This window comes from Conger conger, chromosome 12 (assembly GCF_963514075.1).
Source record: "Conger conger chromosome 12, fConCon1.1, whole genome shotgun sequence".
Lineage (NCBI taxonomy): Eukaryota > Metazoa > Chordata > Actinopteri > Anguilliformes > Congridae > Conger > Conger conger.
Window position 1 is genome coordinate 43,955,025 of NC_083771.1, and position 22,110 is coordinate 43,977,134.

Genomic DNA, 22,110 nt, shown 5'->3' on the forward strand with positions numbered 1-22,110 from the left:
GTGTGTATGAGTGTGCCTGCGTGTGTGTGTGTGTGTGTGCGTACACACTGACACAAATACACGTTTTCTGTAGCAACACACTGTGTATTATACAGTAGAACGTCAGAGAAGCAAAAGCATCCGGAAGGTCGTTTGGAACTCTGAATTCACCGATTTTCTTAAATTAAATATCAGTTTAAGCTGGGTATACGACAACGGCTGCATAGCAAATGGGGGTAAAAAACCACAGGGGACAGACCACAACAGAGTTTTTGAGGGAGGGAGGGAGGGAGAGAGAAAGAGATGCAGCAGAGACTTTTTTGGATGCTCTAAATGGGGCAGTCGCTGACCTGCATTATGGCCCGGGGCGCACGTAATTGTGCCACTTTTGTGGAACGTCCGCAACCCCCTTGAGCCTCTTCTGCCGCCGTCTCGCTTGAACCAGATTTGAGGGAAGGGGGCAGCCTTCCCACAACGGGCCCCAAAATTCAGCCTTTCGGCAGCGCGGGCCCTGCCGCCGAAGCTACGGAAAAACGCTTCCTGCTGGACGATGAAGCGGTCCAATCAGCTATAGTGGAAAGGAGGCACCGAGAGGCAAGTCCTTCCTCGGGTTACAGCAGATTAGTGCTGTTCAATTACTCCCACGGACTCATCTTCAAAAGTATCAAATGCTTTGGTTCCGTTACCAGCAGTCACGCTCAACTCCTGTGACAAACTGAGTCGCGAACGGTAAAATAATATAGAGATATGCACATCGACCGGGGCAAGTAGAGATTGTGATTAAGGAACAGTCCGGAGAACCAAACTCAATATAATTATTTTAGCATCAACAGCGTTTCGACCCATAGTGGCTCTTAGTCAGGTCAAACTGAAAGTAACAATTTGCCATATACATTGGCTCATCAGGCTAATCAGTCACCTGTGTCACCAAAACAATGCTTGACACTAATAAAGAATTATACTGAGTTTGGGTGTGCAGTTTAATGTTAATGCGCGTGTTAATCATAAATGAACAGTACCCACATTCCCAGCTTTGACAACCGTTTTCCTGGTACGTGTCAGGGGCCGCAGCGTGGAGAAACTGGACCAGATAGCATCGGTTTGAGTCCCTGGGCTGTTACACCCACTGTGAAAATGACTTTGCCGCGGCTTAAAGAAAATTGAGCTGTCTAAACGCGTTCCAGAATTTTTAAGACGCACGACTGCTGGCAGAATAATGAGGAGGGCGTCCGCTACGCAAATAAATAATGAAACAAAGTAAATAAACCCTGTAGCCTTCCGCACGGGTCCAAGTGGAAACTTAATTAGAGGTCTTCCCATATAATTACAGGAGCTCTGATATTCTCTGATATCCTTCGATATTGTTGTTGCGGAGGAGAAGGACTTTGACTTTATGAAAGGCACTGGTAACGTGCTGCCAGTGTTCAGATGATTGCCACGTCTAGTTAACATAACTTGGGTCTTTCTTTCGTGCTGCTAGCTCCACTCCTCACCAGCTTTGAGGAAGAGCATATTAAAATTGGGAAATTACTGCTACATCTGAATTCACTTAGTATCCTAAAGACTCTTTTCAATTTCCTCCTTCCATCTTCATAGAGTAGTATGCCAAAACCTGGGCACACCTGGTCAAATAGTCTTTTACAATTAATATCTAAGTGAACAGAAGCGAACCTGACCTCTAAATGTTAACAAAGTTAAACATGACAGATTTCTTCAAACTTGAAAGCAAGATTAAAAGTTTCAAAATAATTCTTAAAAAAAAGAAAGAAAAAGGCCCACTGCAGAAGTGGGAACCCTGTCAGTTAGTACTTTGTAACTCCTCCTCGCTCAACTATAACAGCTTGTAAACACCTGTAGCTAGCTAAGAGTCTAGCAGGAACACCTCTTGCTCAGAAATATTCTTCGGCCTCCTTGCATGTACGACATGTTTGAGATGTCTCCACAGATTTTCAATAATAATAATTTTAAATAATAACAATTAATTCTAATATTCAAGTCTGGGGACTGTGGCGGCCATTCTAAAACCTTCCTCGTCTTTCCTGGAGGCACTTCATGGATGATTTCGAGGTATGCTTGGGATTATTGTCTTGCGGGAATACCCAACCACTCTTCAACTTCAATTTCTGAACTGACGTTTGAACATTGGGCTCTAGAATTTCTTGACATTTGGAATCCATTCTTCCTTTCACTCACACAATATTTCCTGAGCCCCCACAACTGCCACACAACCTCAAAGAATAATAAATCCACCTCCATGCTTGGCAAGGTGTTCTTCTCGACAAAGGCATAACCCTGTTTTCTCTAAATATACCTTCCATGGTGGTGGCCAAAAAGTTTTTCAGTCCAAAGCACATTGTTCCAAAAGGCTTCAGGGCGGGTTCTTCTGAGCATTTCTCACCAGGTCCTGGGACATTCTGTCTGAAATCTTTCTTGGTCTTCCAGACCTTGCCTGGACTTCAACTGTTCCATTTATCTCCCATTTCCTAGTAATGTTTCTCACAGTGGAAATAGGTAGTTTGAAATATTGAGAGAGTTATTGTAGCCTTCTCCTTCTTGGTGGAAATGAACCATCTTAATTCTGAAATCCTTGGACAACTGTTTAGAGGAACCCATGGTTAACACCGAACAGAACAGCCACTGCAGTTGGATACTTTAGAAGGCACAGAGTTACTTATAGATTGGAATAAGAAAAAAACATTCAGCCCTGGAATTATACTCCGCTAGACTCATTGAAGCCCTAACAAGTAAATCATCTGGGTCTGGGCCTTTGTAAACATCTTTTTTTAAAGTAACAAAGAATAATCAAAAAGGGTTCCCAAAATTTAGCATAGGGCCCATTTCCCTTTATTATAATTTATAAACCGTAAAAATGTTTAAAATAAAACACAATCTTCTCTACGATTTGCAGAAAGACCTCACGTTTAGAGTTCGGGTTTGCTTTCGATCACATACAGATTCATTGTAACAGACATTTAAACAAGGGGCGCACAAATTATTTCACCCCACTGTATCTGAGCGCTCTCTGGAGAGAGCACGCACACAAGAATGTGTAATCTAACCCAACCTGCGTACTCGCAGTGCAGGCACGGACCGGTCAATCCGCACAGGACACGAACAGATCACCATTACCCAAGCGCAGAATTCTTACGACCCCCTGGGATCCTCCCCCGAGGGTTGGGAGACTTGGCCTAATCTAAAATATGGCTTACAGTAGATTAGCTGGCAGGGCTGCAGACTGGAGTCTGAACCTGAGCTGCCAGTGACCTGGCCTGGATCAGAGAGCAAGTCTGTGGGAGCAGGCCGACGGGCTCGCGACGTGACGAAGCCCGAGCTGCCAGAACTCGGCCGCCATTTTACATTCAGGAGGTGAAAAATGGCCGCAAAAAAAAGAAAGAAAAAGAACGGGTCTCAGTGGAACGAGTTGATTTAAGTACATGTGATTTAAGAAAGCCCCTACTTTCTGTGACGTCTCGTATCCAGGGCACCAGCACAGACTCTTTGACAGATGGAAACGTTCAAGAGGGTTTTGCATATGGGACACATTGCATTGTCATCATTCCAGGAACTTAACATACCGCAGGAACACGGGCGACCGTGCGGAACCAGGAAAACGCAACAGCGAAAGGGAAACCTTAAAAAGCCCCTATTCGTCAGGCCCCGGAAACCGAACGCGAACATCACAATGTCGGGACAATTTATACGCAGATGCTGCACAATTTATTTCCTTCGACTTCCCAGAATCTCCAACAGAATGGATACGATATGACTGGCGTCTAGTTAACAGGAAATTCCTTCCTCAGTCCTACAAATAGTCGTGTGGGTTTTTGTATTCTTTTCATTTCACAAGGCGTATCTAGCCAGTTATGTACTTAGTACATTGGACATGTGCAAACACAAAAGGCAATAAGACATGAAGAAACTTTGGAATGAAACAACCGTCCAATCAAACGAGAGTAATCTTGGCAAAGGAGACCAATCCAGATTCATGCACACTTGGTAGAAGGTGCAATGGAGGGCAAGTGAACATTCCTTATTTTCAACTTGGGTGACTCAGCAGTTTCCATTTTAAGGTGAAGTGCTGAGGGCGACTTTGTGGGACAGAGCCAAAGTGATGTCTGTGTCCTTATCTGCATACAAGGGGACTTGCCTCAGATTAAATACACTTGCAGTCAGGATAATAACATTAAATAAAAAATAAAAAGAATCCTGAAAACCCTAGATGAGCATGTCATAATAAATGATGGCATGTCATGTCATAATTGTATCCATTGAGAAATTAAATCTACAAGACAGAGTGTGCAAAATGTGAAGGGGTGCAAACAAGTGAATACTCGAAGTGAAGCCACTGCACCACTGCAACACGCAGAGACAGATACAGACACACACACACACACACACTCACTCACTCACAGACTCATGCAGACACACACAGACTCAGACAGACTCACACAGACAGACTCACACAGACAGACTCACACAGACAGACTCACACAGACAGACTCACACACAGCAGACACACACACACACAGACACACACACAGACACAGACAGACACAGACAGACTCACACAGACAGACTCACACAGACAGACTCACACAGACAGACTCACACAGACAGACTCACACAGAGACAGACACACAGAGACAGACACAGACAGACACAGACAGACAGACAGACACAGACACACACACAGACTCACACAGACAGACACACACACAGACTCACACAGACTCACACAGACTCACACAGACAGACACACACAGACTCACACAGACTCACACAGACTCACACAGACAGACACACACACAGACTCACACAGACTCACACAGACTCACACAGACAGACACACACAGACTCACACACACAGACGCACACAGACGCACACAGACGCACACAGACGCACACAGACGCACACAGACACACAGGTAAAAAACGCTTTTTTTTTTTCCTCGTTGTTTTTAATGGAACCCAGATGCCGGGTCTTAATTGTGGAAAGCCAGCGTCTGGAGACAGCTCTCAAAGGCCAGGCACAGCAGGGCTGTGTTAATTGGTGCCTGGCACCGCCAGGCGGGCGAGCTCCACTAGGCCCAGAGAAGCCTCCCAGCCCAGCGTCCTGCTGCTGCCTGCGGAGAGGCTTCTGACTGGGGGCCGGCCCGTCCTGACTCACCGCCTCCCTGAACGGCCGCACACCGGATGACAGCTTAATGAAGGCATATGACAGCGAGGTGGGGGGCGGGGGGGGCAGGGGGGGCGGGGGGGCGGGCGCAGGACGGACGGCAACCCGCCGCAGGCAAAATACCATCTTCTGAAAAGCACACCCAATTAGACGGGCTTAGAGGAATTCCATTACCAGACTGGAAAAACACAGGCGAGAAAAACCTTCCCGACCACATGAAGGAGGGCTGCAGCCACCAGCTCCCAAATATGCGGGCGGAACGACAACATGGCGGGAGTCCCCGCCCCACGCGTCTCCGCGCTCCCGACATTGTATCCGCTCGGATTTCAAGCCCATTTTTATACCGCTGAAGCAAGAATGGCGGAGCGGTGCCAGGAGAAAACGCTGATCTCCTCGGCAGAAGCACGGATCGAGTTCAGATGCACACCATATTCTGAATGATTATCCGTATTCCGACTTGGGCCATATTCCAGAGATGTCGTGACGTGTTATGAAAGGAATATTAGATTCCAATATCCCTCTTTTGGTCAGTGTTTCCGGACAGACTCCTAGTAATTCTTCCATGTGCATGAAGAGTATTTTGTTTTGCTTCTTCGCCTTAAAATTATGGCTCTTACCATTAATGCGTTAACCCATGCAATGAATTTTTTATGAATACATTCTTTTTTTTTTGATGAACAGTTAACTAACGTATTTCCTTATTTTGGCTGAGGCAGTCCCCTTAAATGCAGATTTATGACCTCATATTCCATCTACTGTACCATCCAATCTACGACCAGATTTCCCATCTTCCATCCTTTCTTTAAACACTGTCATTAATAATCGTAATTAAAACGGGTTGCATGAGTCAATGTGTTAACACTGACATCCCTACTAAAAGGATGGCTTTCTGGGTCTGCCACTTGGGTCTAATTCGTTCTGTGGTTCGACTAAGCTCTTTAAATCATAGAAGGTCTTTAAGCCACTATTTTTATCACAATTTTTCTTTTCTATCATCCATACATTGCCTGATGTTTAATTCTTTTAACACAGAAATGAAGACTCCTTGACCAATGAGGAGACGGAAGTGAGAGCTTTGTGCTTCCTGAGACAGTTTTCAAGGCTTTTAGAGTAAACTGACTTCAATACCCAGGACACCTCCCGAATCTGCACAGGCCCCGGTCATGCCACAAACCGATTATGTCTTTCACATGCAGATTATAAGAAGCGTATTTTCTCTTATTAAGAATTTGTTGGGAATAAGGGCTTACCTGGGTTTTGCGTTTTCTTGGAATGAGGCGTTTATATGTAACCGGTGATCGAGACAGTGTGAACATGGCCAGTGAAGCTGTACCCTCACCTGTTCAGAAGAACAAAGCCCTGGCCCACAAGAGTGAACGCAGAGTGCACTGCACGTGGTCACAGGGACACAGCACTGGCGCCTTCAGACCAAACCATTACAAACAGGTATGAGGGTAACTGGCCCACGCTTCTTTCACCTGGCCGTCAGCCTACCGCTCTGAGCGAGAGCCTCCGGAGCGTTCTCCCTGTGACCCCGTGACCCCGTGACCCTGCACCTGACCTTTCCCTGCTCAGTCTCTGTCCCTGGCGCCGCTGACCCCTAGCACCGCCCCGCCCCGCCCGGCCGTTACTGAGGAGGCCGGACTGCCTCCCGCCAGGAATGACTGATGGGAAAACACTGTCAGTCCCCCCCCCCTGGGCCTGGATGCTAACCAGCCCCAATTAAACAAACACTGCACCAGCGCAGCCAATACGGGGGGGGGGGGGGGGGGGCGTGCAAACGCTGGCGCAAAATGTCCTGCAGAAAAAAAAGAATGCGTCCGCATCCTTTCTTTTTCATATCCCCTGCCCTGAAAGGCCAATTACAGGTTCCCGAGGATCCCACATGAAGCCAGCATTAGCCGCTCTTTCCAGCTCCGCTCGGCCAAATTGCATTGTTTCCAGATGCCACTCATTCAGCCTCCAGGCCATCCCAGAGCGAGGCTCTTAAAGGGGCAGCTGCTTCCTATTGGACTTTTAAATCAGCTCAGAGCCTAACAGGGGAGGGATGAAAAAGGAGGGGGGGAGAGTGAGAGAGAGCGAGAGAGAGAGAGAGAGGGAGGGAGGGATAGAGGAAGGGAGGGAGAGAGAGGGGCAGAGGGAGAGAGAAAGAGGGAGGCAGAGATAGAGATAGAGAGAGAGGCAGAGAGAGGCAGAGATAGAGCTATAGAGAGAGAGAGGGAGGGGGAGAGAAAGAGGGAGGGAGGCAGGGAGAGACACAGAGAGAGGAGGCGAGAAATAGAGAGAGAGGCAGAGGGGCAGAGAGAGAGAGAGAGGCAGAGGAGCAGATACAGAGAGAGAGAGAGAGGGAGAGAGGGAGAGAGAGAGAGAGAGAGAGAGAGAGAGAGAGAGAGAGAGAGAGAGAGGGAGAGGGAGAGGGAGAGGGAGAGGGAGAGGGAGAGGGAGAGGGAGAGGAGCAGATACAGAGAGAGAGGGAGAGGGAGAGGAGCAGATACAGAGAGAGAAAGACAGAAGGGGGTTCTGGACACAGTCCAGTTCGTCTGAAGGTACGCCACGCCCCCAGCTCCAGGGGCTGAAGGTCGGCCGCCCCGGCGTGCAGGTCCTGGCTGCGGCTCCCGGGCGCTCCCACCTCCCGGTGACAGACACCAGACACGGGTACACAGCGCTGCAGGCTGGGAAAGATAGCCGGTGTGACGCACGGCGCAGACAGAGAGACTGGGCCAGCCACAGTCACGCCACAGCGCTGCCCCGACAGCCATCCTCACAGACACGACCCCGTGCAGACACACGGCCCTCCCACCTCCACCGACCGGCATCCTCACAGACACGACCCCGTGCAGACACACGGCCCTCCCACCTCCACCGGGGACGCCACACCAGCCGCTCCACCACAGAGAGCGCGCTGACCTCACTGCCTGAGCTCTCCGAGTGCGGTCGTGAATATCTATGGTACTGCGGCTAGGAGGACAATGCTCATACGGATGCAGAGGCTTCCAAAGGACAGGTACAATAACAGCCCTTCAGAGCTTGGATGAGCAGCGGACACACGCACGTGTGAGTGAGTGTGTGTGTGGGTGTCTGTGTCCGTGTCCGTGTCCGTGTGTGTGAGTGTATGCCTGTGTGTGTGTGTGAGAGTGAGTGAGTGAGTGAGTGAGTGAGTGAGTGAGTGAGTGAGTGAGTGAGTGAGTGAGTGAGTGAGTGAGTGAGCGAGCGAGCGTGCGTGAGAGTGTGAGAGTGTGTGTGTGTCTGTGAGCGTGTGTGTGCGTGCGAGTGCGTGCGTGCGTGCGTGCGTGCGTGTGAGTGTGTGAGTGTGTGAGTGAGTGAGTGAGTGAGTGAGTGAGTGAGTGAGTGTGTGCGCGAGAGAGTGTGTGTGTGCGTGTGTGTGCGTGTGTGTGTGTGTGTGTGTGTGTGAGTGTGTGTGCGTTGGGGAGGGAGGGTGGAGGGGTGTAGGGGTGGCACAGAGGGAAGCAGAGCAGGATAATTGAGCCCTTTCTACTTCAAACCAGCTGCTGGAGTCTGTACCTCACAGCAGGAGTGTTCATTTTCATATACGTTCCACCGATTCTTCCCCTCTGAAACGATCGCAAACACAAGCAGAACAGCAAGGGAACAAGATGAAAGACCAAAAGATCTGGATGCTGTTGAACAATTAAAAATACACAACACAGAAAGCCCATCTAATGTCTGGCTGAAGAAAACATGTTTTCATAGATCCGCACTGCAGTAAAACCAATACGCCTATTATACAATAAAGCATTACAAATCCATCACTATTCCTACACACGATCGACTACTCTGTGAAAAAAGAACTGCTCATCGTCTGCAGAGCCTCCTTTCCCGATCTTATGCAAGAGTTTAGAACATTAAACCACAGGGTTTCAATATATCTGGACCTGATTAACGCTGGGAAAGAAAGAGGCACTCGCGACTGGGGGCAGGAGAAACAACAAGCCGGAGGGGGCTTTGCAGTAAAACACGAGACCGCAGAAATGCGGACAGTTACACTGTTCAGAAGGATAATTTCAACACAAACAAACACCAGAACAAACACACACACACACACACCCAGGCACGCTAAGACGGAGAGCGCAACCAGACCGTACGAGCTGCAGGGGCAGTCACGACTACGGGCTGGGGGGCCGAGAGGACCGCATCACGCCGCTGTCTCCCACGCAAGGCCCACGACACGCCCACACGCCCCCCCCCCCAAACACGTCATTCACCCCACTCTGCCAACGTCAAAGTCTCTCCGAACACGTACAAGTTTGGACGCTTCGGCGGTTCCTAAGAAATGATTTCAGCCTGAAGACCGGCGATTCTGAGTCACTAAGTCTGAGGGACAGCCACGCATTCTAATGTCAGGGACATCGTGCATTTCGTTAAGAAGCTAACTCTAATTAGCGGGGGGACCTGCATCCGCGTCGGGAGGGATCAGTTTGTGAACCGTGTCTTTCAACAGCCCATCCCGTCTGAAATAAAGGGCCACACAGTGTTTTAGCTGAAATCCGTAACCGGTGTAGAAATGAGCAGAGCGCAGCTAATAACAAGGTTAACGGCTCCAAACTCATGGTTCGGTCCATCACTGCACAGTTCTCTCCTGCCATTCTGCTGTCATTCACAGTCTCAGCTCCAGCTGGGGTCAACCACACGCTCACACACACACACACGCTCACTCTCTCTCTCACACACACACACACACACACACACACACACACACACACACGGCTTACACAGAAATGTGTCAAACCACGAGAGCAGTTTTAGCTTCACACACTGGGGGGGGTATGAGGTGAAAAAATCTCAAGGTGAGGTGAAATCTCAAGCTTTCACATGAGAGGACCCACATAATAAGGGCCGCCGGTTTCCTGGGGCCCCATGTGGCTACAGTGTCAGGCATCTCTGGAGACAGAGGTGGGGAGGGATGGGGACAGGTGGAGCATCAGGACCAGGAGTCTGTCAGAAGCCACATACAGACCAACCCCCACCCCGAGAACACCCGGCTTCCTGCAGAGACAGAGAGAGAGAGCTGCCCCTTCACAGTGCCACGGACGGCCAGGCTGGGCGTCAGACACTGGGGGTGGGCCGGGCAGCTTTGACCCTCCGCGGTCTGGGCCTACTCCTCCCCCATGTTCTGGTGCCCTCTGATGTGTGCCATTCCACATGTGTAAGCCCACAGTGCATTATTTTGAGAGCAAACTTGCCCGTGTGTTATTTTAATCATAGCTTGGTTGATGGTAGAAGACTGTATAAGTGACAAATGGACACAAAGACAAAAAAAAAAAAAAGCGGGAACTGAAGCCGGCGTGTGAGCCCAGGCGCTCTCCTCTGACTCTGCCCCTCGCCCGTCTGGAGCTGCCCGGGCCCAACGGAGCGATGCGGAGTCACCCTTCCTCCACCCGAGCCCACCCTCGTCTTCACACACCTCTCGACGTACCCCACACACGCTTTCGACACACGACTCCGAGAGGAGGCGCCTTCAAAACATTCTGGACATCGGACCGTTTGAAATCTGTGGAAGGATTTTTCTACGGATGGTTCACCATGTTGAGGGAGAAGGGTTATTGTTGCATCATTACAATGTGAGGCTCTTATCCTCCTCCAAGGGAAACAAATCACTATCGACACAGCGGAAAACTTACCCCAACTGCTGAGAGACAACATAAAACAAATCTCTCCAAAAGCCTATTCCTGTGGTATAAACTGCCGTGCAGCACAATCCACAATGTAATCCACCACATAAAACTACATAAAGGTTCTGCTGTTTGGATGAAGTACCGGTATGAAGTATGAATACCTCAAACGGACACAATGAGGGGGCACTGTGCCGCAAACTCCTCGGTCTGAACCCGATCGAGTGGGTAACATTATGAATCAAATGTAAGGATAAAGAAGAACCGACCAATGAAAAACCGACCAAAAGTTTTCCAGTGGATTCACGAGTTTCAAAGGAGACTCGCAGTTCCACGAAGGTCTTGGAGCTTCAGCGGTCTCTAAGGTACAGTCGGCTTCATCTACCCCCCCTCTTTACATTACATTACATGACATTCATGGCATTTGGCAGACGCTTTTATCCAAAACGACTTACAGTTGATTAGACTAAGCAGGAGACAATCGTTCCCTGGAGCGATGCAGGGTTAAGGGCCCTTGCTCAAGGGCCCAACGGCTGTGCGGATCTTATTGTGGCTACACCGGGGTTCGAACCACCGACCTTGCGGGTCCCAGTCATGTGCCTTAACCCCTACGCTACAGGCCGCTCTCCGGGGGCACGGTGCAGTACTCACGTAGTCAGGCAGGGCGGCGCTGTTGTCCGAGCCCAGCGGCCCCCTCAGGGACTGCGTGGCCTGCTCCAGGACCTTGTTGTGCTTCTTGGAGAGCAGGGCAAACAGGCTGAGGGAGGGAGGGAGAGAGAGAGAGAACAACAAAAATTTGGAATGAGAACCTAGGCACATTCAACCCATGGCAGCTCCACCTGACAGCTGAATTCAGATCCACCTTCACTCCCTACGGTCTCAGCCGTGCAAGTCAACAATTAAAGGCGCTAAAGCGAATAGAGTTGCAAAATATACTGCGATACAAAGCTGAATAAAAATAGAGCGTCCTCTCAGTTTTAGCAGAGGAGCACCAGGAGTGAGGTGAACAGCGTGAGGGCCGGCGTGTTTATTCTCACGTTCATCATCGTCTGTGTGGTGCGTTACAACAAAGGTGATGTATGTTGATCTTTTAGAATATTCCTAATTATTCTCCATTTTGAGTCTGGATCATAACCTGCATGCGGTTGTTATGGTTATACAAAATGGCTGTTGTGATGCAGAAAAATGGACTAGGTCAACAATATAACTATTGTGCAGGTCCAAGACTTTCTGAAAGCAAAAATACCGTATATTGAAATAAGAGAACAAATTATTGTATACATTAGATTATATTACATGAGGTAAATGGACCTTTCAGTAAAAATCGGCGAACCAGAGCAACATGACTTATACAGGAGAAGATCGCATGCATATAAACAAAGCATATGAGATGACATGAGCATTCAGAAAATAATTAAATGCATCTTACAGTACATAAACAAGCCAAGTGATAACTTGCATGCATGGAACTAAAATGCTTTCAACACAAGGGGAGCCTGAACAACATGAAAGGTAATATGACAACACTGAGGCCAAGCTAATTAAACTAGCATGCTGTGCTAATCAACAGCTCAAAGGCTCTGTACACAGGGAACATCTATAGAAATTAATGCAATTTTTGAACACAGCTGTTGCGGAGCTTATTATCTCAAGAAAACTGTCCTCAGATTAGTGTGACTGTGTGACCGCTTGGAAACAAGACGTTAACCTCATAACACAAAACCACACAAAAAAAGCCATTCAATTTTTCAGGTAGTGTCTCTAGTATTAGAGTAATGGACAGTAATGTGACAACCTACACATGTGACAACCATCCCCACTCTCCCCTACAGCCCTCAATTCGGAGAATAGTCAAAGCCAGGCCGCCAAGCGAGAGAGACAACAATCCATTGCTCCATTAGGTTTGTAAATAAAGGCGTTAGTTTGTATTTTATTTCTTTTATTATTTTATTTAGAACTGAGAACAGAAGAGCGATATTCCTAATTTGCCATTTCTGCATTTTCAGCTCATGTTTTATTTCGAGTGAAGGTTCCCTTTAAAGCGATTAATCTGCTGTTTACATTCATTACAGACACAGTGCATGATGGAACAAGAAATTATGGGGCTCTTTTTCCTGTTACCAGTTTCACAAAAACATGTATTAAAAACGTTTGTTTTGGACATTAATTTCAGGAACGATATTACACCAAGTTTTATCCTGACATTTGGTAAATTTCTATTTATACGGATAATGAAACGTCCACAAGAGCAGTATGTAGGATTGATTATGAAAAAAGCCTGTTTGCCAAAATACTATACTAAGGGTTTTTTGAATTGCGCTGCGATACTTTATATTCCCCTAATGACTTTCTTGAGCGCCTCATTTTCAATTCCTTTTCACCCTTACGCTGCAAAGCCATTTCCAAAAACAATAAAGGCCCATGATTTCCGAGGAATGACTGAGGAGTATGTTTTTCCACTGTCCCATAACTGGGCGCTGGCCATAAATCCCACAACAGATCCTGCGCACGGTATTGTTCTGTTTACTTTGACTCTCCAAAGCAGGGATGGCAAAACTATGGCCCAGGGACCAGGCTTGTGCTGCCAAAGCTTTGGGTTTGGCCCGCGACGGCGTTGGTAATTCACATAAATGCTATTCTAAGTCAGCTTTAGGCTGAGGCAAATCAGATATTTTGCGATATATATATATATATATACTGTACATAGTCTGAATCTCAACACCATCGGGTTGGGGCGGCCTGTAGCGTAGTGGTTAAGGTAAATGACTGGGACACGCAAGGTCGGGGGTTCTAATCCCGGTGTAGCCACAATAAGATCCGCACAGCTGTTGGGCCCTTGACCCTGCATTGCTCCAGGGGAGGATTGTCTCCTGCTTAGTCTAATCAACTGGACGTAGCTCTGGATAAGAGCATCTGCCAAATGCCAATAATGTAATGTAATGTAATCATAATACAACAGGAAGACGGACTTAAACAAAATGGCCAGTGTAAACGTTTGGCGATGCCAGTAGCGAACACATTTGATGGTCGGTTTTAGTTTATACAAGAAGGATGGACCGTTTGATGTGATCGCTATCAGCATTGTGCCCATCGCCAAGACATGAACTTTAACCCCATTATTGACAATGACAATTATAGAACGCTCTTATCTGTAATTATCTTCAGCGAAGTGTGTGTATCAACTAGCTTCCATGTCCTGAGCTCGCAATGACTCCACTACTGCTATGCATTCTCAGTTCATACGGTTTATGGGCAACCGCGTTTAAAATTAAAGTTGAGCGATAATGGAATGTTGGTGACATTCCATTGCAGCGATATCTAGCGTCCGACCATACGTCGCCTAACTATAAAGTATAAACCTAAAGGCTTTGCTGTAATGATCAAATGTTGAAACGCACAAACTTGGATACCATCTAGAAATGTTAATATGTTGGCGTGTTGGTTATCACGGAGATTCTGGTTTGGCTCGAAGCTCAAAACCTTGGGCATGTATGCTCTAAAGCCTTACGGGGGGTTGGCAGTTGGCAGATGAAACTCAATTTGCACTGCAATAAAACTACATGACTTCATTAAAGTTCTGCTGCTTGGATAAACTCATCTTCTAGTTTCCCGATCACTCCCTAGAACTGACGCCTTCTATCAGCCAGAGCAGGGATTATCAAAAACATCAAAGAACACCAATTACCCTTAGCTGTGTACATCAGACATAAAGCAGCATAAATATTTCCACCCAAAGCAGTTACAACTCCAGGGTAATATTTCTTACCCTGACGATACTCAAATTAAAAATAAAAATACTTCTCATGAAAACTCACGCTTTCTATGCCTTAATTCACTGCTTGAGTTGATCTACTTTTTTTTTTTAAATACATTTTTTTACTTAAAAAAAAAAAAAAAAAAAAAAAAAAAAAAAAAAAAGCAGACAATTCACAGTCTCAGTCTAAGATGTGCATACTGCAGTTGTGTATAAATAGAAATCCATATTTATTCACCTACAGTTGGCTTCCCCCATGCTTTAAGGGTCACCTGAGAATACAGTAGGATGGCATCAACTCATACTGGAGGCTACACAAGTCTGCCAGGGGTCAAAATTGATCCTAAATCTGCTTTCTTCATCCAGGTCCGAAAGTTATATTAAACAAACCATCTTGACAAATATGATGGATAACGAAATGGATTATATATCAATATTAATGATTTAATTTAAAAGATAATTATTTACTGCCTATTATTAATTCTACTATTAATGATTGCAATGGCATATAATGCAATAATGGCTGCATATGTTCCTGCATATCATGATCAATCTCATCCGTATGTGCAACTAGGGCATTAAGGAAGCAGCGACAACTGAACATTTCACATCATAAAACGGGGGCTTTGAAATACCGTTTGGTAAACGTTTACTGGTGAAAAGACATTACTGTTCACTGCTGAGGGAGCTGCCCACAGCCCCTGCATGAGTGAGTGAGAACGAACATTTCAAGGCTTTGTCTGAACAATTCAACAATCAGTGCATTTTCCCCGAAATGCTTTTTTTTTAGGCAACAGTGCTTGGGGGCAATTATGATTTCAGCTGCTCCGACAAAATAAATCAGAAACGGAATTAACCATTGCGCTTCGAGGAGCAAAGGATTAAACAGCAGCTAATCAAGCTGGGATCAGGGCTTTTACAGGTTTCAAATACAATTCCCTGGTGCCCCAGTTCTGTTGTGTGTGTATATATATATGTGCCCTTTATCAATTAAGCGATATGGTCAACTTGGCGTTTTTTGTGTTGGCTAATATAGACAGTTGTGGATCAGCTAGCTTGCTTGCTTGCCGGTTCAAAAACATTATTTCCATCTACAGTATGCGCATGATAAAAGTATACCACAGCTAAACAGAATTTTTAGGCTGAAGGGAGCATCACAATAAATACAAACAATATCAGACATAAATCTGGAGCTAGTTACCACGCCTGACAACACTACTAAGGACAGTTTTAAAAAAAACAACGGTAAAGTTCGAAGAGGAAATGACAGCAGACGAGAGCACTCTCAACGGAAGAAGAGGCGGAGCTCCGCCGCTGGCCAGTGTGACAGTCCCGTTAACAGAAGCCAAAATCTTTTACTCCGCATTAGCAGCCTGATTTCTCCCGCTGTCTGTCCATCAGGACCTCCCGGCAGTCTGACACGGAGGAGCAGACCACCCCAGCACTGCTGAGGGAGATCCGGGCCGGGTCACCCCCCCCCCCCCCCCCCCCGCCCCAGTCCTCTCGACCCACAGGACCACACAGTGCAGCACAAAGGTTCAGACACAATGGGCACGCTCGCCGGCTAAACCCCCTATGGCGAGGATGTCGCGGCAGAGGGACTGACCTAAATGGCGAGATCGGACATTCCGAAAACCGGGAGAACAGAAAAAGCAGGAGTTGGTAAAGTAAATATAATAAAGAAACAATTATCGTCACTGCCAGCTCAGTTCATTAATGAAAAAAAAACCATCCAGAGATCAGTCACTACAGGCAACAGTGAAATCTCACTCGGACAAAACGCTGCAATGGAAAACCAAGGTTTTCAGTCACGTGTGGAATGAAGTTACAGCCAACGGTTGCATGAAATGAATAATCTTACACGCCACACAGCATTAATATAAAAATATAAATGCATTATTCATGAGCCTTAATCAAAATAATATGATTTTACTTGGGCTTTAAAGGAAAGAATGGCACAGTGACAAAAATATAAGGTTTGGACACTTTGGATCAATCAGGCTTTTAAACCTAAAGGAAGTTAAACATGTAATTAGATCGTCCTGAATATCTGAGAACAGCGGCTGTGCAAAACAGCACTAAAAAAACCCCCAATGGATAATGTTTTTTTTGTTTTGTTTTCAGCCGTGTTATGCCGCAGAGGAATTGGAGGGAGGAATAAAAAAGAGCCCACCCTGGTTGATTAGGGGGTGAAGGTTTCACTCTCTGAAAGGGAACTGCTGTAGTCAATAGTTCTCTTGTTGACGGAAAGCCCATTGTTGGCGTTCAGTCTAGACACAGTGCTACAGCAGTTGCCGGGAGAGAGAGAGAGAGAGAACCGAGCACTCTGAAATTAATTGCCACGGCGAACGCAATCCTGCTGATCCAAATTAATTTGTATTCAGACTTCAGATGAACACAAGCAGATCCGCCCTGCTGAGGCACAGAGTAATTCAGCTCTTTACCCACGGAGGTTAGATCACAAAATCCAATTAATGACCAAAAAAATAAATAAAAAATAATCTTCCATTAATGCACGGCTCAGACTTTAGGAGTTTAGGAGACAGCCGGAGATATAAAAATACATACATTACGCCCTAAAAATACGGTCTTTATATCTGGAGTATTACTGAACAATAAGAGGGTCTACAGAGAGGCGACGCCAGACGCACCGTGGCCCATTTCTATTGTAACAGAAACAGGAAGCACTTAGGAGCAGACTTCAGAATGACAAGTTGACCGATGACGCGGGGAGCACAATTAATCTCGGCCTAATCACGTTCTGTCCACCCTAGTGATGACTGGAGGGCCAAAGGAGGCCCCCTTTTCCACAGTTTGACACGGGACACGGCACACCCTCAGACACGCACTGCATGTCCCGACGCTGCGCCTCCCAACCGGCCTGGCGTGCGGAAAAAAAACGTTCAGAGTTCACCGAATCCCGTTCCTAAAAGACGAGATTGTGCAGACCGTTTTTTAGAGAGCGGCCGGCACAGGATATTCAGTAAATTGGGAAGTTTGTCGGAGAAGTCGAGGGTGGGGGCGTGATCGGGACCGCCTGCCGATCGTAGAATTGTAACATTAGCACGGAAGACTATTAGCATACTCTTTAAGTGCAGCATTATCAAAGTAATAACAGACAGATCAACAACTGACAAAAGCGGTCCATTTACAGTGGTGCCTTAATTCATGCAGAATCTCATGAATTACGGATGAGCTAAAGCTAAACTAATAAAGTAAACCAACACACAGCACAGTCCACATTAATGCCTTTCATTCAACTCCTGGCTTTCTCATGCTAATGAAATCAAGTTAATTAACCTTTGTCACTGTGGTTATTGATCGTCTCCATTAACTAAGCGAATGTTGGTATAACATCCATACGCTACTTTGTCTTAAAGAAAGCATTGTTATCTAGCTAGCCTGCTAAAAACAGAACTGCATCCTTAGGGGAGAGGATAGTGTTATCATGAGGGATATGGTATAGATTATTTGGTAATCTTCCCAGATAAAATCCCAAAGCATGCACAATTATTGTTTAGTTAAGGTTGCATATATTTAAATATGTCAGCTGGTCAAAATAGGAACCTTTCATAAATATACCCTCACCTCCTCTATGTCCTTAAATTGAAGACCATTAGAATGATTTTTCTCTTAGGAGATATCTGGGCAACATAATATATAATGCAATATACATGCTATATAATATTTGAATGAATACAGAACAGATTGGACAATGAAGATGTCATGTTTGTGGATACTAACTCACTGGCTCCTAAGCATTTGGACACTATTTGGAAATGAATTACTAAGAAGACTTAATAAACCCTGCCAGATATGTTTTCCTAAATCAAAGTCAGTGTTATGACTTTATACATCGTATCAAAGCCTTGGAGCCTCTCCAGAACAATTCAGACTCTTCAAAGCGGTTACCACACGATACATCAGCTGAACCCCAGGCTCGTAATATTTCAATAGAGAAAGGGCTAGCTATGTCTCACGTGAATATAGTCTTTAACAACATACACGAAGGACAAGCTTTGATTTACGTGAATATAGGCTTTATCAACATACACAAAGGGCTTATTAACAAAGGAATGTAGCTTCATCTCTTGTACATTGAAGGCCAAATATTCATCAGGTAGATACTCCATTTAGGAGATGAGGAAGATCAGAAACTATACACGCCTCTCGGGTCTTTCAGCGCACTTGGGTATGCATGGTGTTGTACAGCTTAACACCAATATTACCATGTAGCTGCGTTTTCTCTCAGGTTTAACGGTTTTCATAGAGCTCACTTAAGAATCACATAACATTTCCCGCCAGTGTATTAATTCAGATGAGCCATTAACATTCCGTTCAACAGATAGTAAATTATGACTATTACGCATATTGAATGGACTGAATTTCTATCCAGCTCATACCTGTTGAAGTAAATTCACCAAAAAAAATGATACACAAGCCAAAAATTGTAATTTGAGCCGCACCAAGCCTACTAATGAGGCAAACTGCTTCTCTCGGTGCAAGAGATGGGAGGGGGGGGGGCAACAAAAAAAAACAGACAAGAGACAGAGCAAAGCACTATTCCGTCATGCAAGCAACAGACGCGGTGCACATGCAGGAGGTAAGAGCCCATTAACCTGGAGGCATAGGACCGGAGCGCGAACGAGCAAGTCAAGTGCGCAAGCTCCTCCCCCGCATCGCCCACGGTGCCCAGCCAGTGCTCCAGCAGGCCGCAGCCGGACCGGGGGAAATACATACTGTCCAGCACCAGCAAGTACCGGCGCAAGTGCCGGCTGGTGTAACTGAAAGACAAGGGGAGGGGGCGGGGAAGGAGAAAGGACAGGACAGGAAGAACCTTTTCATTTCTCTCTTTTTCACCATCGCGGGGGGTGGGGGGGTGGGTTAATATTTCTCTAGAATTTTGTTTGTTTTGGTTATTTATTTATTATTATTATTTTTTTATTTTTTTTTACTGATAAGTCTTGGAGAGGTGGGAAAGGGAGTGTAAGGCAGGTGAGGGAGCAGCCATTTTAGGTTGGGGAGCTTAGCAAAGCCACACTACGGGGGACATTAGCGCTGAGCACTGATGTGGCACACCGAGTGTGCCGCGGGTCACTAGATGCTAGTTGTGACGGATATTAGTAGCTAATATTAGTTGGAAGTTTGGCACTGTGATCTTAGTTAGTGCCGCGGCAGTGACCGCAGACAGCCGAAAAAAAGAGGCGGCCAGGCATGCCTCGACGTGGGCAAACGTGGGCAGAGACGGGAGTGAGCAATAACCACAGGAGAGGACACTGCAGGGCAACGCTCGCCCCAGTTCTCCTCCTCCTTTCTCTCCTGCAGTGCCATTCGGCAGACACTGACCCAGATACGGTCACCTTGAGTGCAGTCGCATTAACAACAACGCGCCACACAACAACGCGTTACATCTCTCTCTGCGGCTTCCATTTCAAACGCTTATACGCCAGCACTTGTTCTCAGACGTTTTCCATTGTATGTACCAACCTGTCTGCAGAGCACGGCCGAGGCCAAATGAACGGACACACTGGGAACAGAAGGCTGTACGCGTCAGGAATGAATGACGGGGCTCACACTGAACGTGTATTCAGCTTGGCCATGATGCACAGATTCAGAACGGAATGACGATGCACAGATTCAGAACAGGATGATGATGCACAGATTCAGAACAGAATGCAAAGCCTTGAGAGAATGGGGAAAACATCCCGTAGCACACGTCACACACACTGGAAAAAATAACCATCTTGGCAGCCAATCGCCGTCGGTGTGCGAGTTGTGTGTATGAATGGGTGAATGGAGAAGCATCAATTGTACAGCGCTTTGGATAAAGGCGCTATATAAATGCCTGCCATTTAGTAACAGTGCATGAAGTGTAGAAAATTAAGTGCTGGTACTCATTTGAAGAAGATCTAGAACTCCCAGTCATTTCAATTTTTGAGACAAATGCATGTTGCAAGGATAGATTCTCATGCAGCTGCCAACATTTACAGAAATGTACTGCCGGGTCAAGAACGTAATTAAACAAGAGATAAAGCTGGAAATGGAAATTGCATGCATTTGCAAATCGCATCAAGTGGATACGATTCGCTCAAAACTGTGTCATGTGTTGTCAATTTACCAATATTTTGGCAATATATTGGAGCCAAAACAATATCATTATTGTGGTAAATGACTACAGCAAGCGTAGATTCACTAGTGAGTGGCGGTATGCAAGGAGCAGTACGCAGAGGGGGAAAAAAAACCCTACAAAGTAGGCTAACGTATCGGTGAGTACCGGCCTGATCCAAGCGCAGAGGACCGGCCTCCTGCAGCGGTCTTCCGCACCACATCAAAACTACGCAGCATGCTGATTGGCTTGAATGGCTGACCAATGGGCTTCTGAATGGGGTCACCGTCGGCTCCCGGTGCCTTCCGCAAAGGACCGACCCCAGGCTACGGCAGGCACGCGGCAGGCTGACTGCAGCGATGCGACCGTCTGGAGCCTGGAGCATTCCCGGCTTTAACCACCAATCTAGAACCGCATGTTACGTGCACTGGGTGTCTGCCAATCACCAATCGAGGTGGGACTGCTTGTGGTTTAAAAAAAATAATAATTATGCTGTGCAACTTCAGTGAACAAGGCTAAAGTATAAAACTAGTGAGATGGAAGTACAGATTTTCAACTGAATTAATTTTCAAAATGAATGAGTGTTTCTCCTTCCCACACCATTTTGCCGCACAACGCAGGCTCCTCGGACTCAGAGTTGCTAGGAAGAGCAAGTGGCCGAGACATTTTCTCTGGCACCGTGAGAGAAACAAACATCCTGAAATAACAAAAATATCACACAACAGCAGAGGCCGAGAAAACCTCCATCTGCAGTGCAGGCCTCTTCAAAGGAGCCATTAACTCTTCATCCATCGTTTAATGGACACTAAAATCGTGATGTTATGGGCCTAGTGCGGTCACACTTTACAAGTCATTTATAGACAATTCCTGGAAGGTCAAGGAATCTGCTTTTGATCCAGAGCTTAGGATGGGCATTGCGCACAGCTCCTGGTCCAACAACACATTCAAAAGCTCCAAATGATGCTCTATGCCGCGATACCGTGAGGGTGACTCTAAAAACAACTGAACCCGCTTCTCTTGTACTCTGCCAGGGTAACAGTCGAGAGAGACGGGCAACGAGCAGCAATGATGACCGTCTCAACCGGATTCTGCACTCTGTTCACATTGAGCCAAAATCACCAGAGATTTTGAGCCCCGTGAAAAGATCTCACACCACCACGCCAGAAAATCCTATGTTGTAATATCCTTGCTCGTATTAGGCAATATTTCAGCAACCTACTATTTTTAATTAAAAGTTTCTAACAAAATTAGCTAGCCAGTAGCTACCAGCTACCATGCCACATATTTTAATCGCAGTACACCATAGACTTCATTCACTTGGTCTGGGAGAGAGTCCCTCATACTCAATCAGAGTCTGCATCCTGGTTTTCCACCCAGCTATAATTTTAGGAGAAAAAAATTAATATAGAAAGCCGTTGATTATTCTTAAACACACACTTTAACCAGACACAGAACCTTTAAATCA

The 22,110-nt window shown here is 46.4% G+C and overlaps 1 protein-coding gene across 1 annotated transcript in view; it reads right to left on the reverse strand.

Annotated features, from left to right (window-relative positions):
* Window positions 1-22,110, reverse strand: part of dym (dymeclin) — a 98,502-nt gene that overhangs the window by 22,753 nt on the left and 53,639 nt on the right. The window contains exon 14 of the mRNA XM_061263498.1: window positions 11,437-11,542. Within this exon, the coding sequence (XP_061119482.1) occupies window positions 11,437-11,542 (106 nt within the window). The remainder of the gene's footprint in view (window positions 1-11,436; window positions 11,543-22,110) is intronic.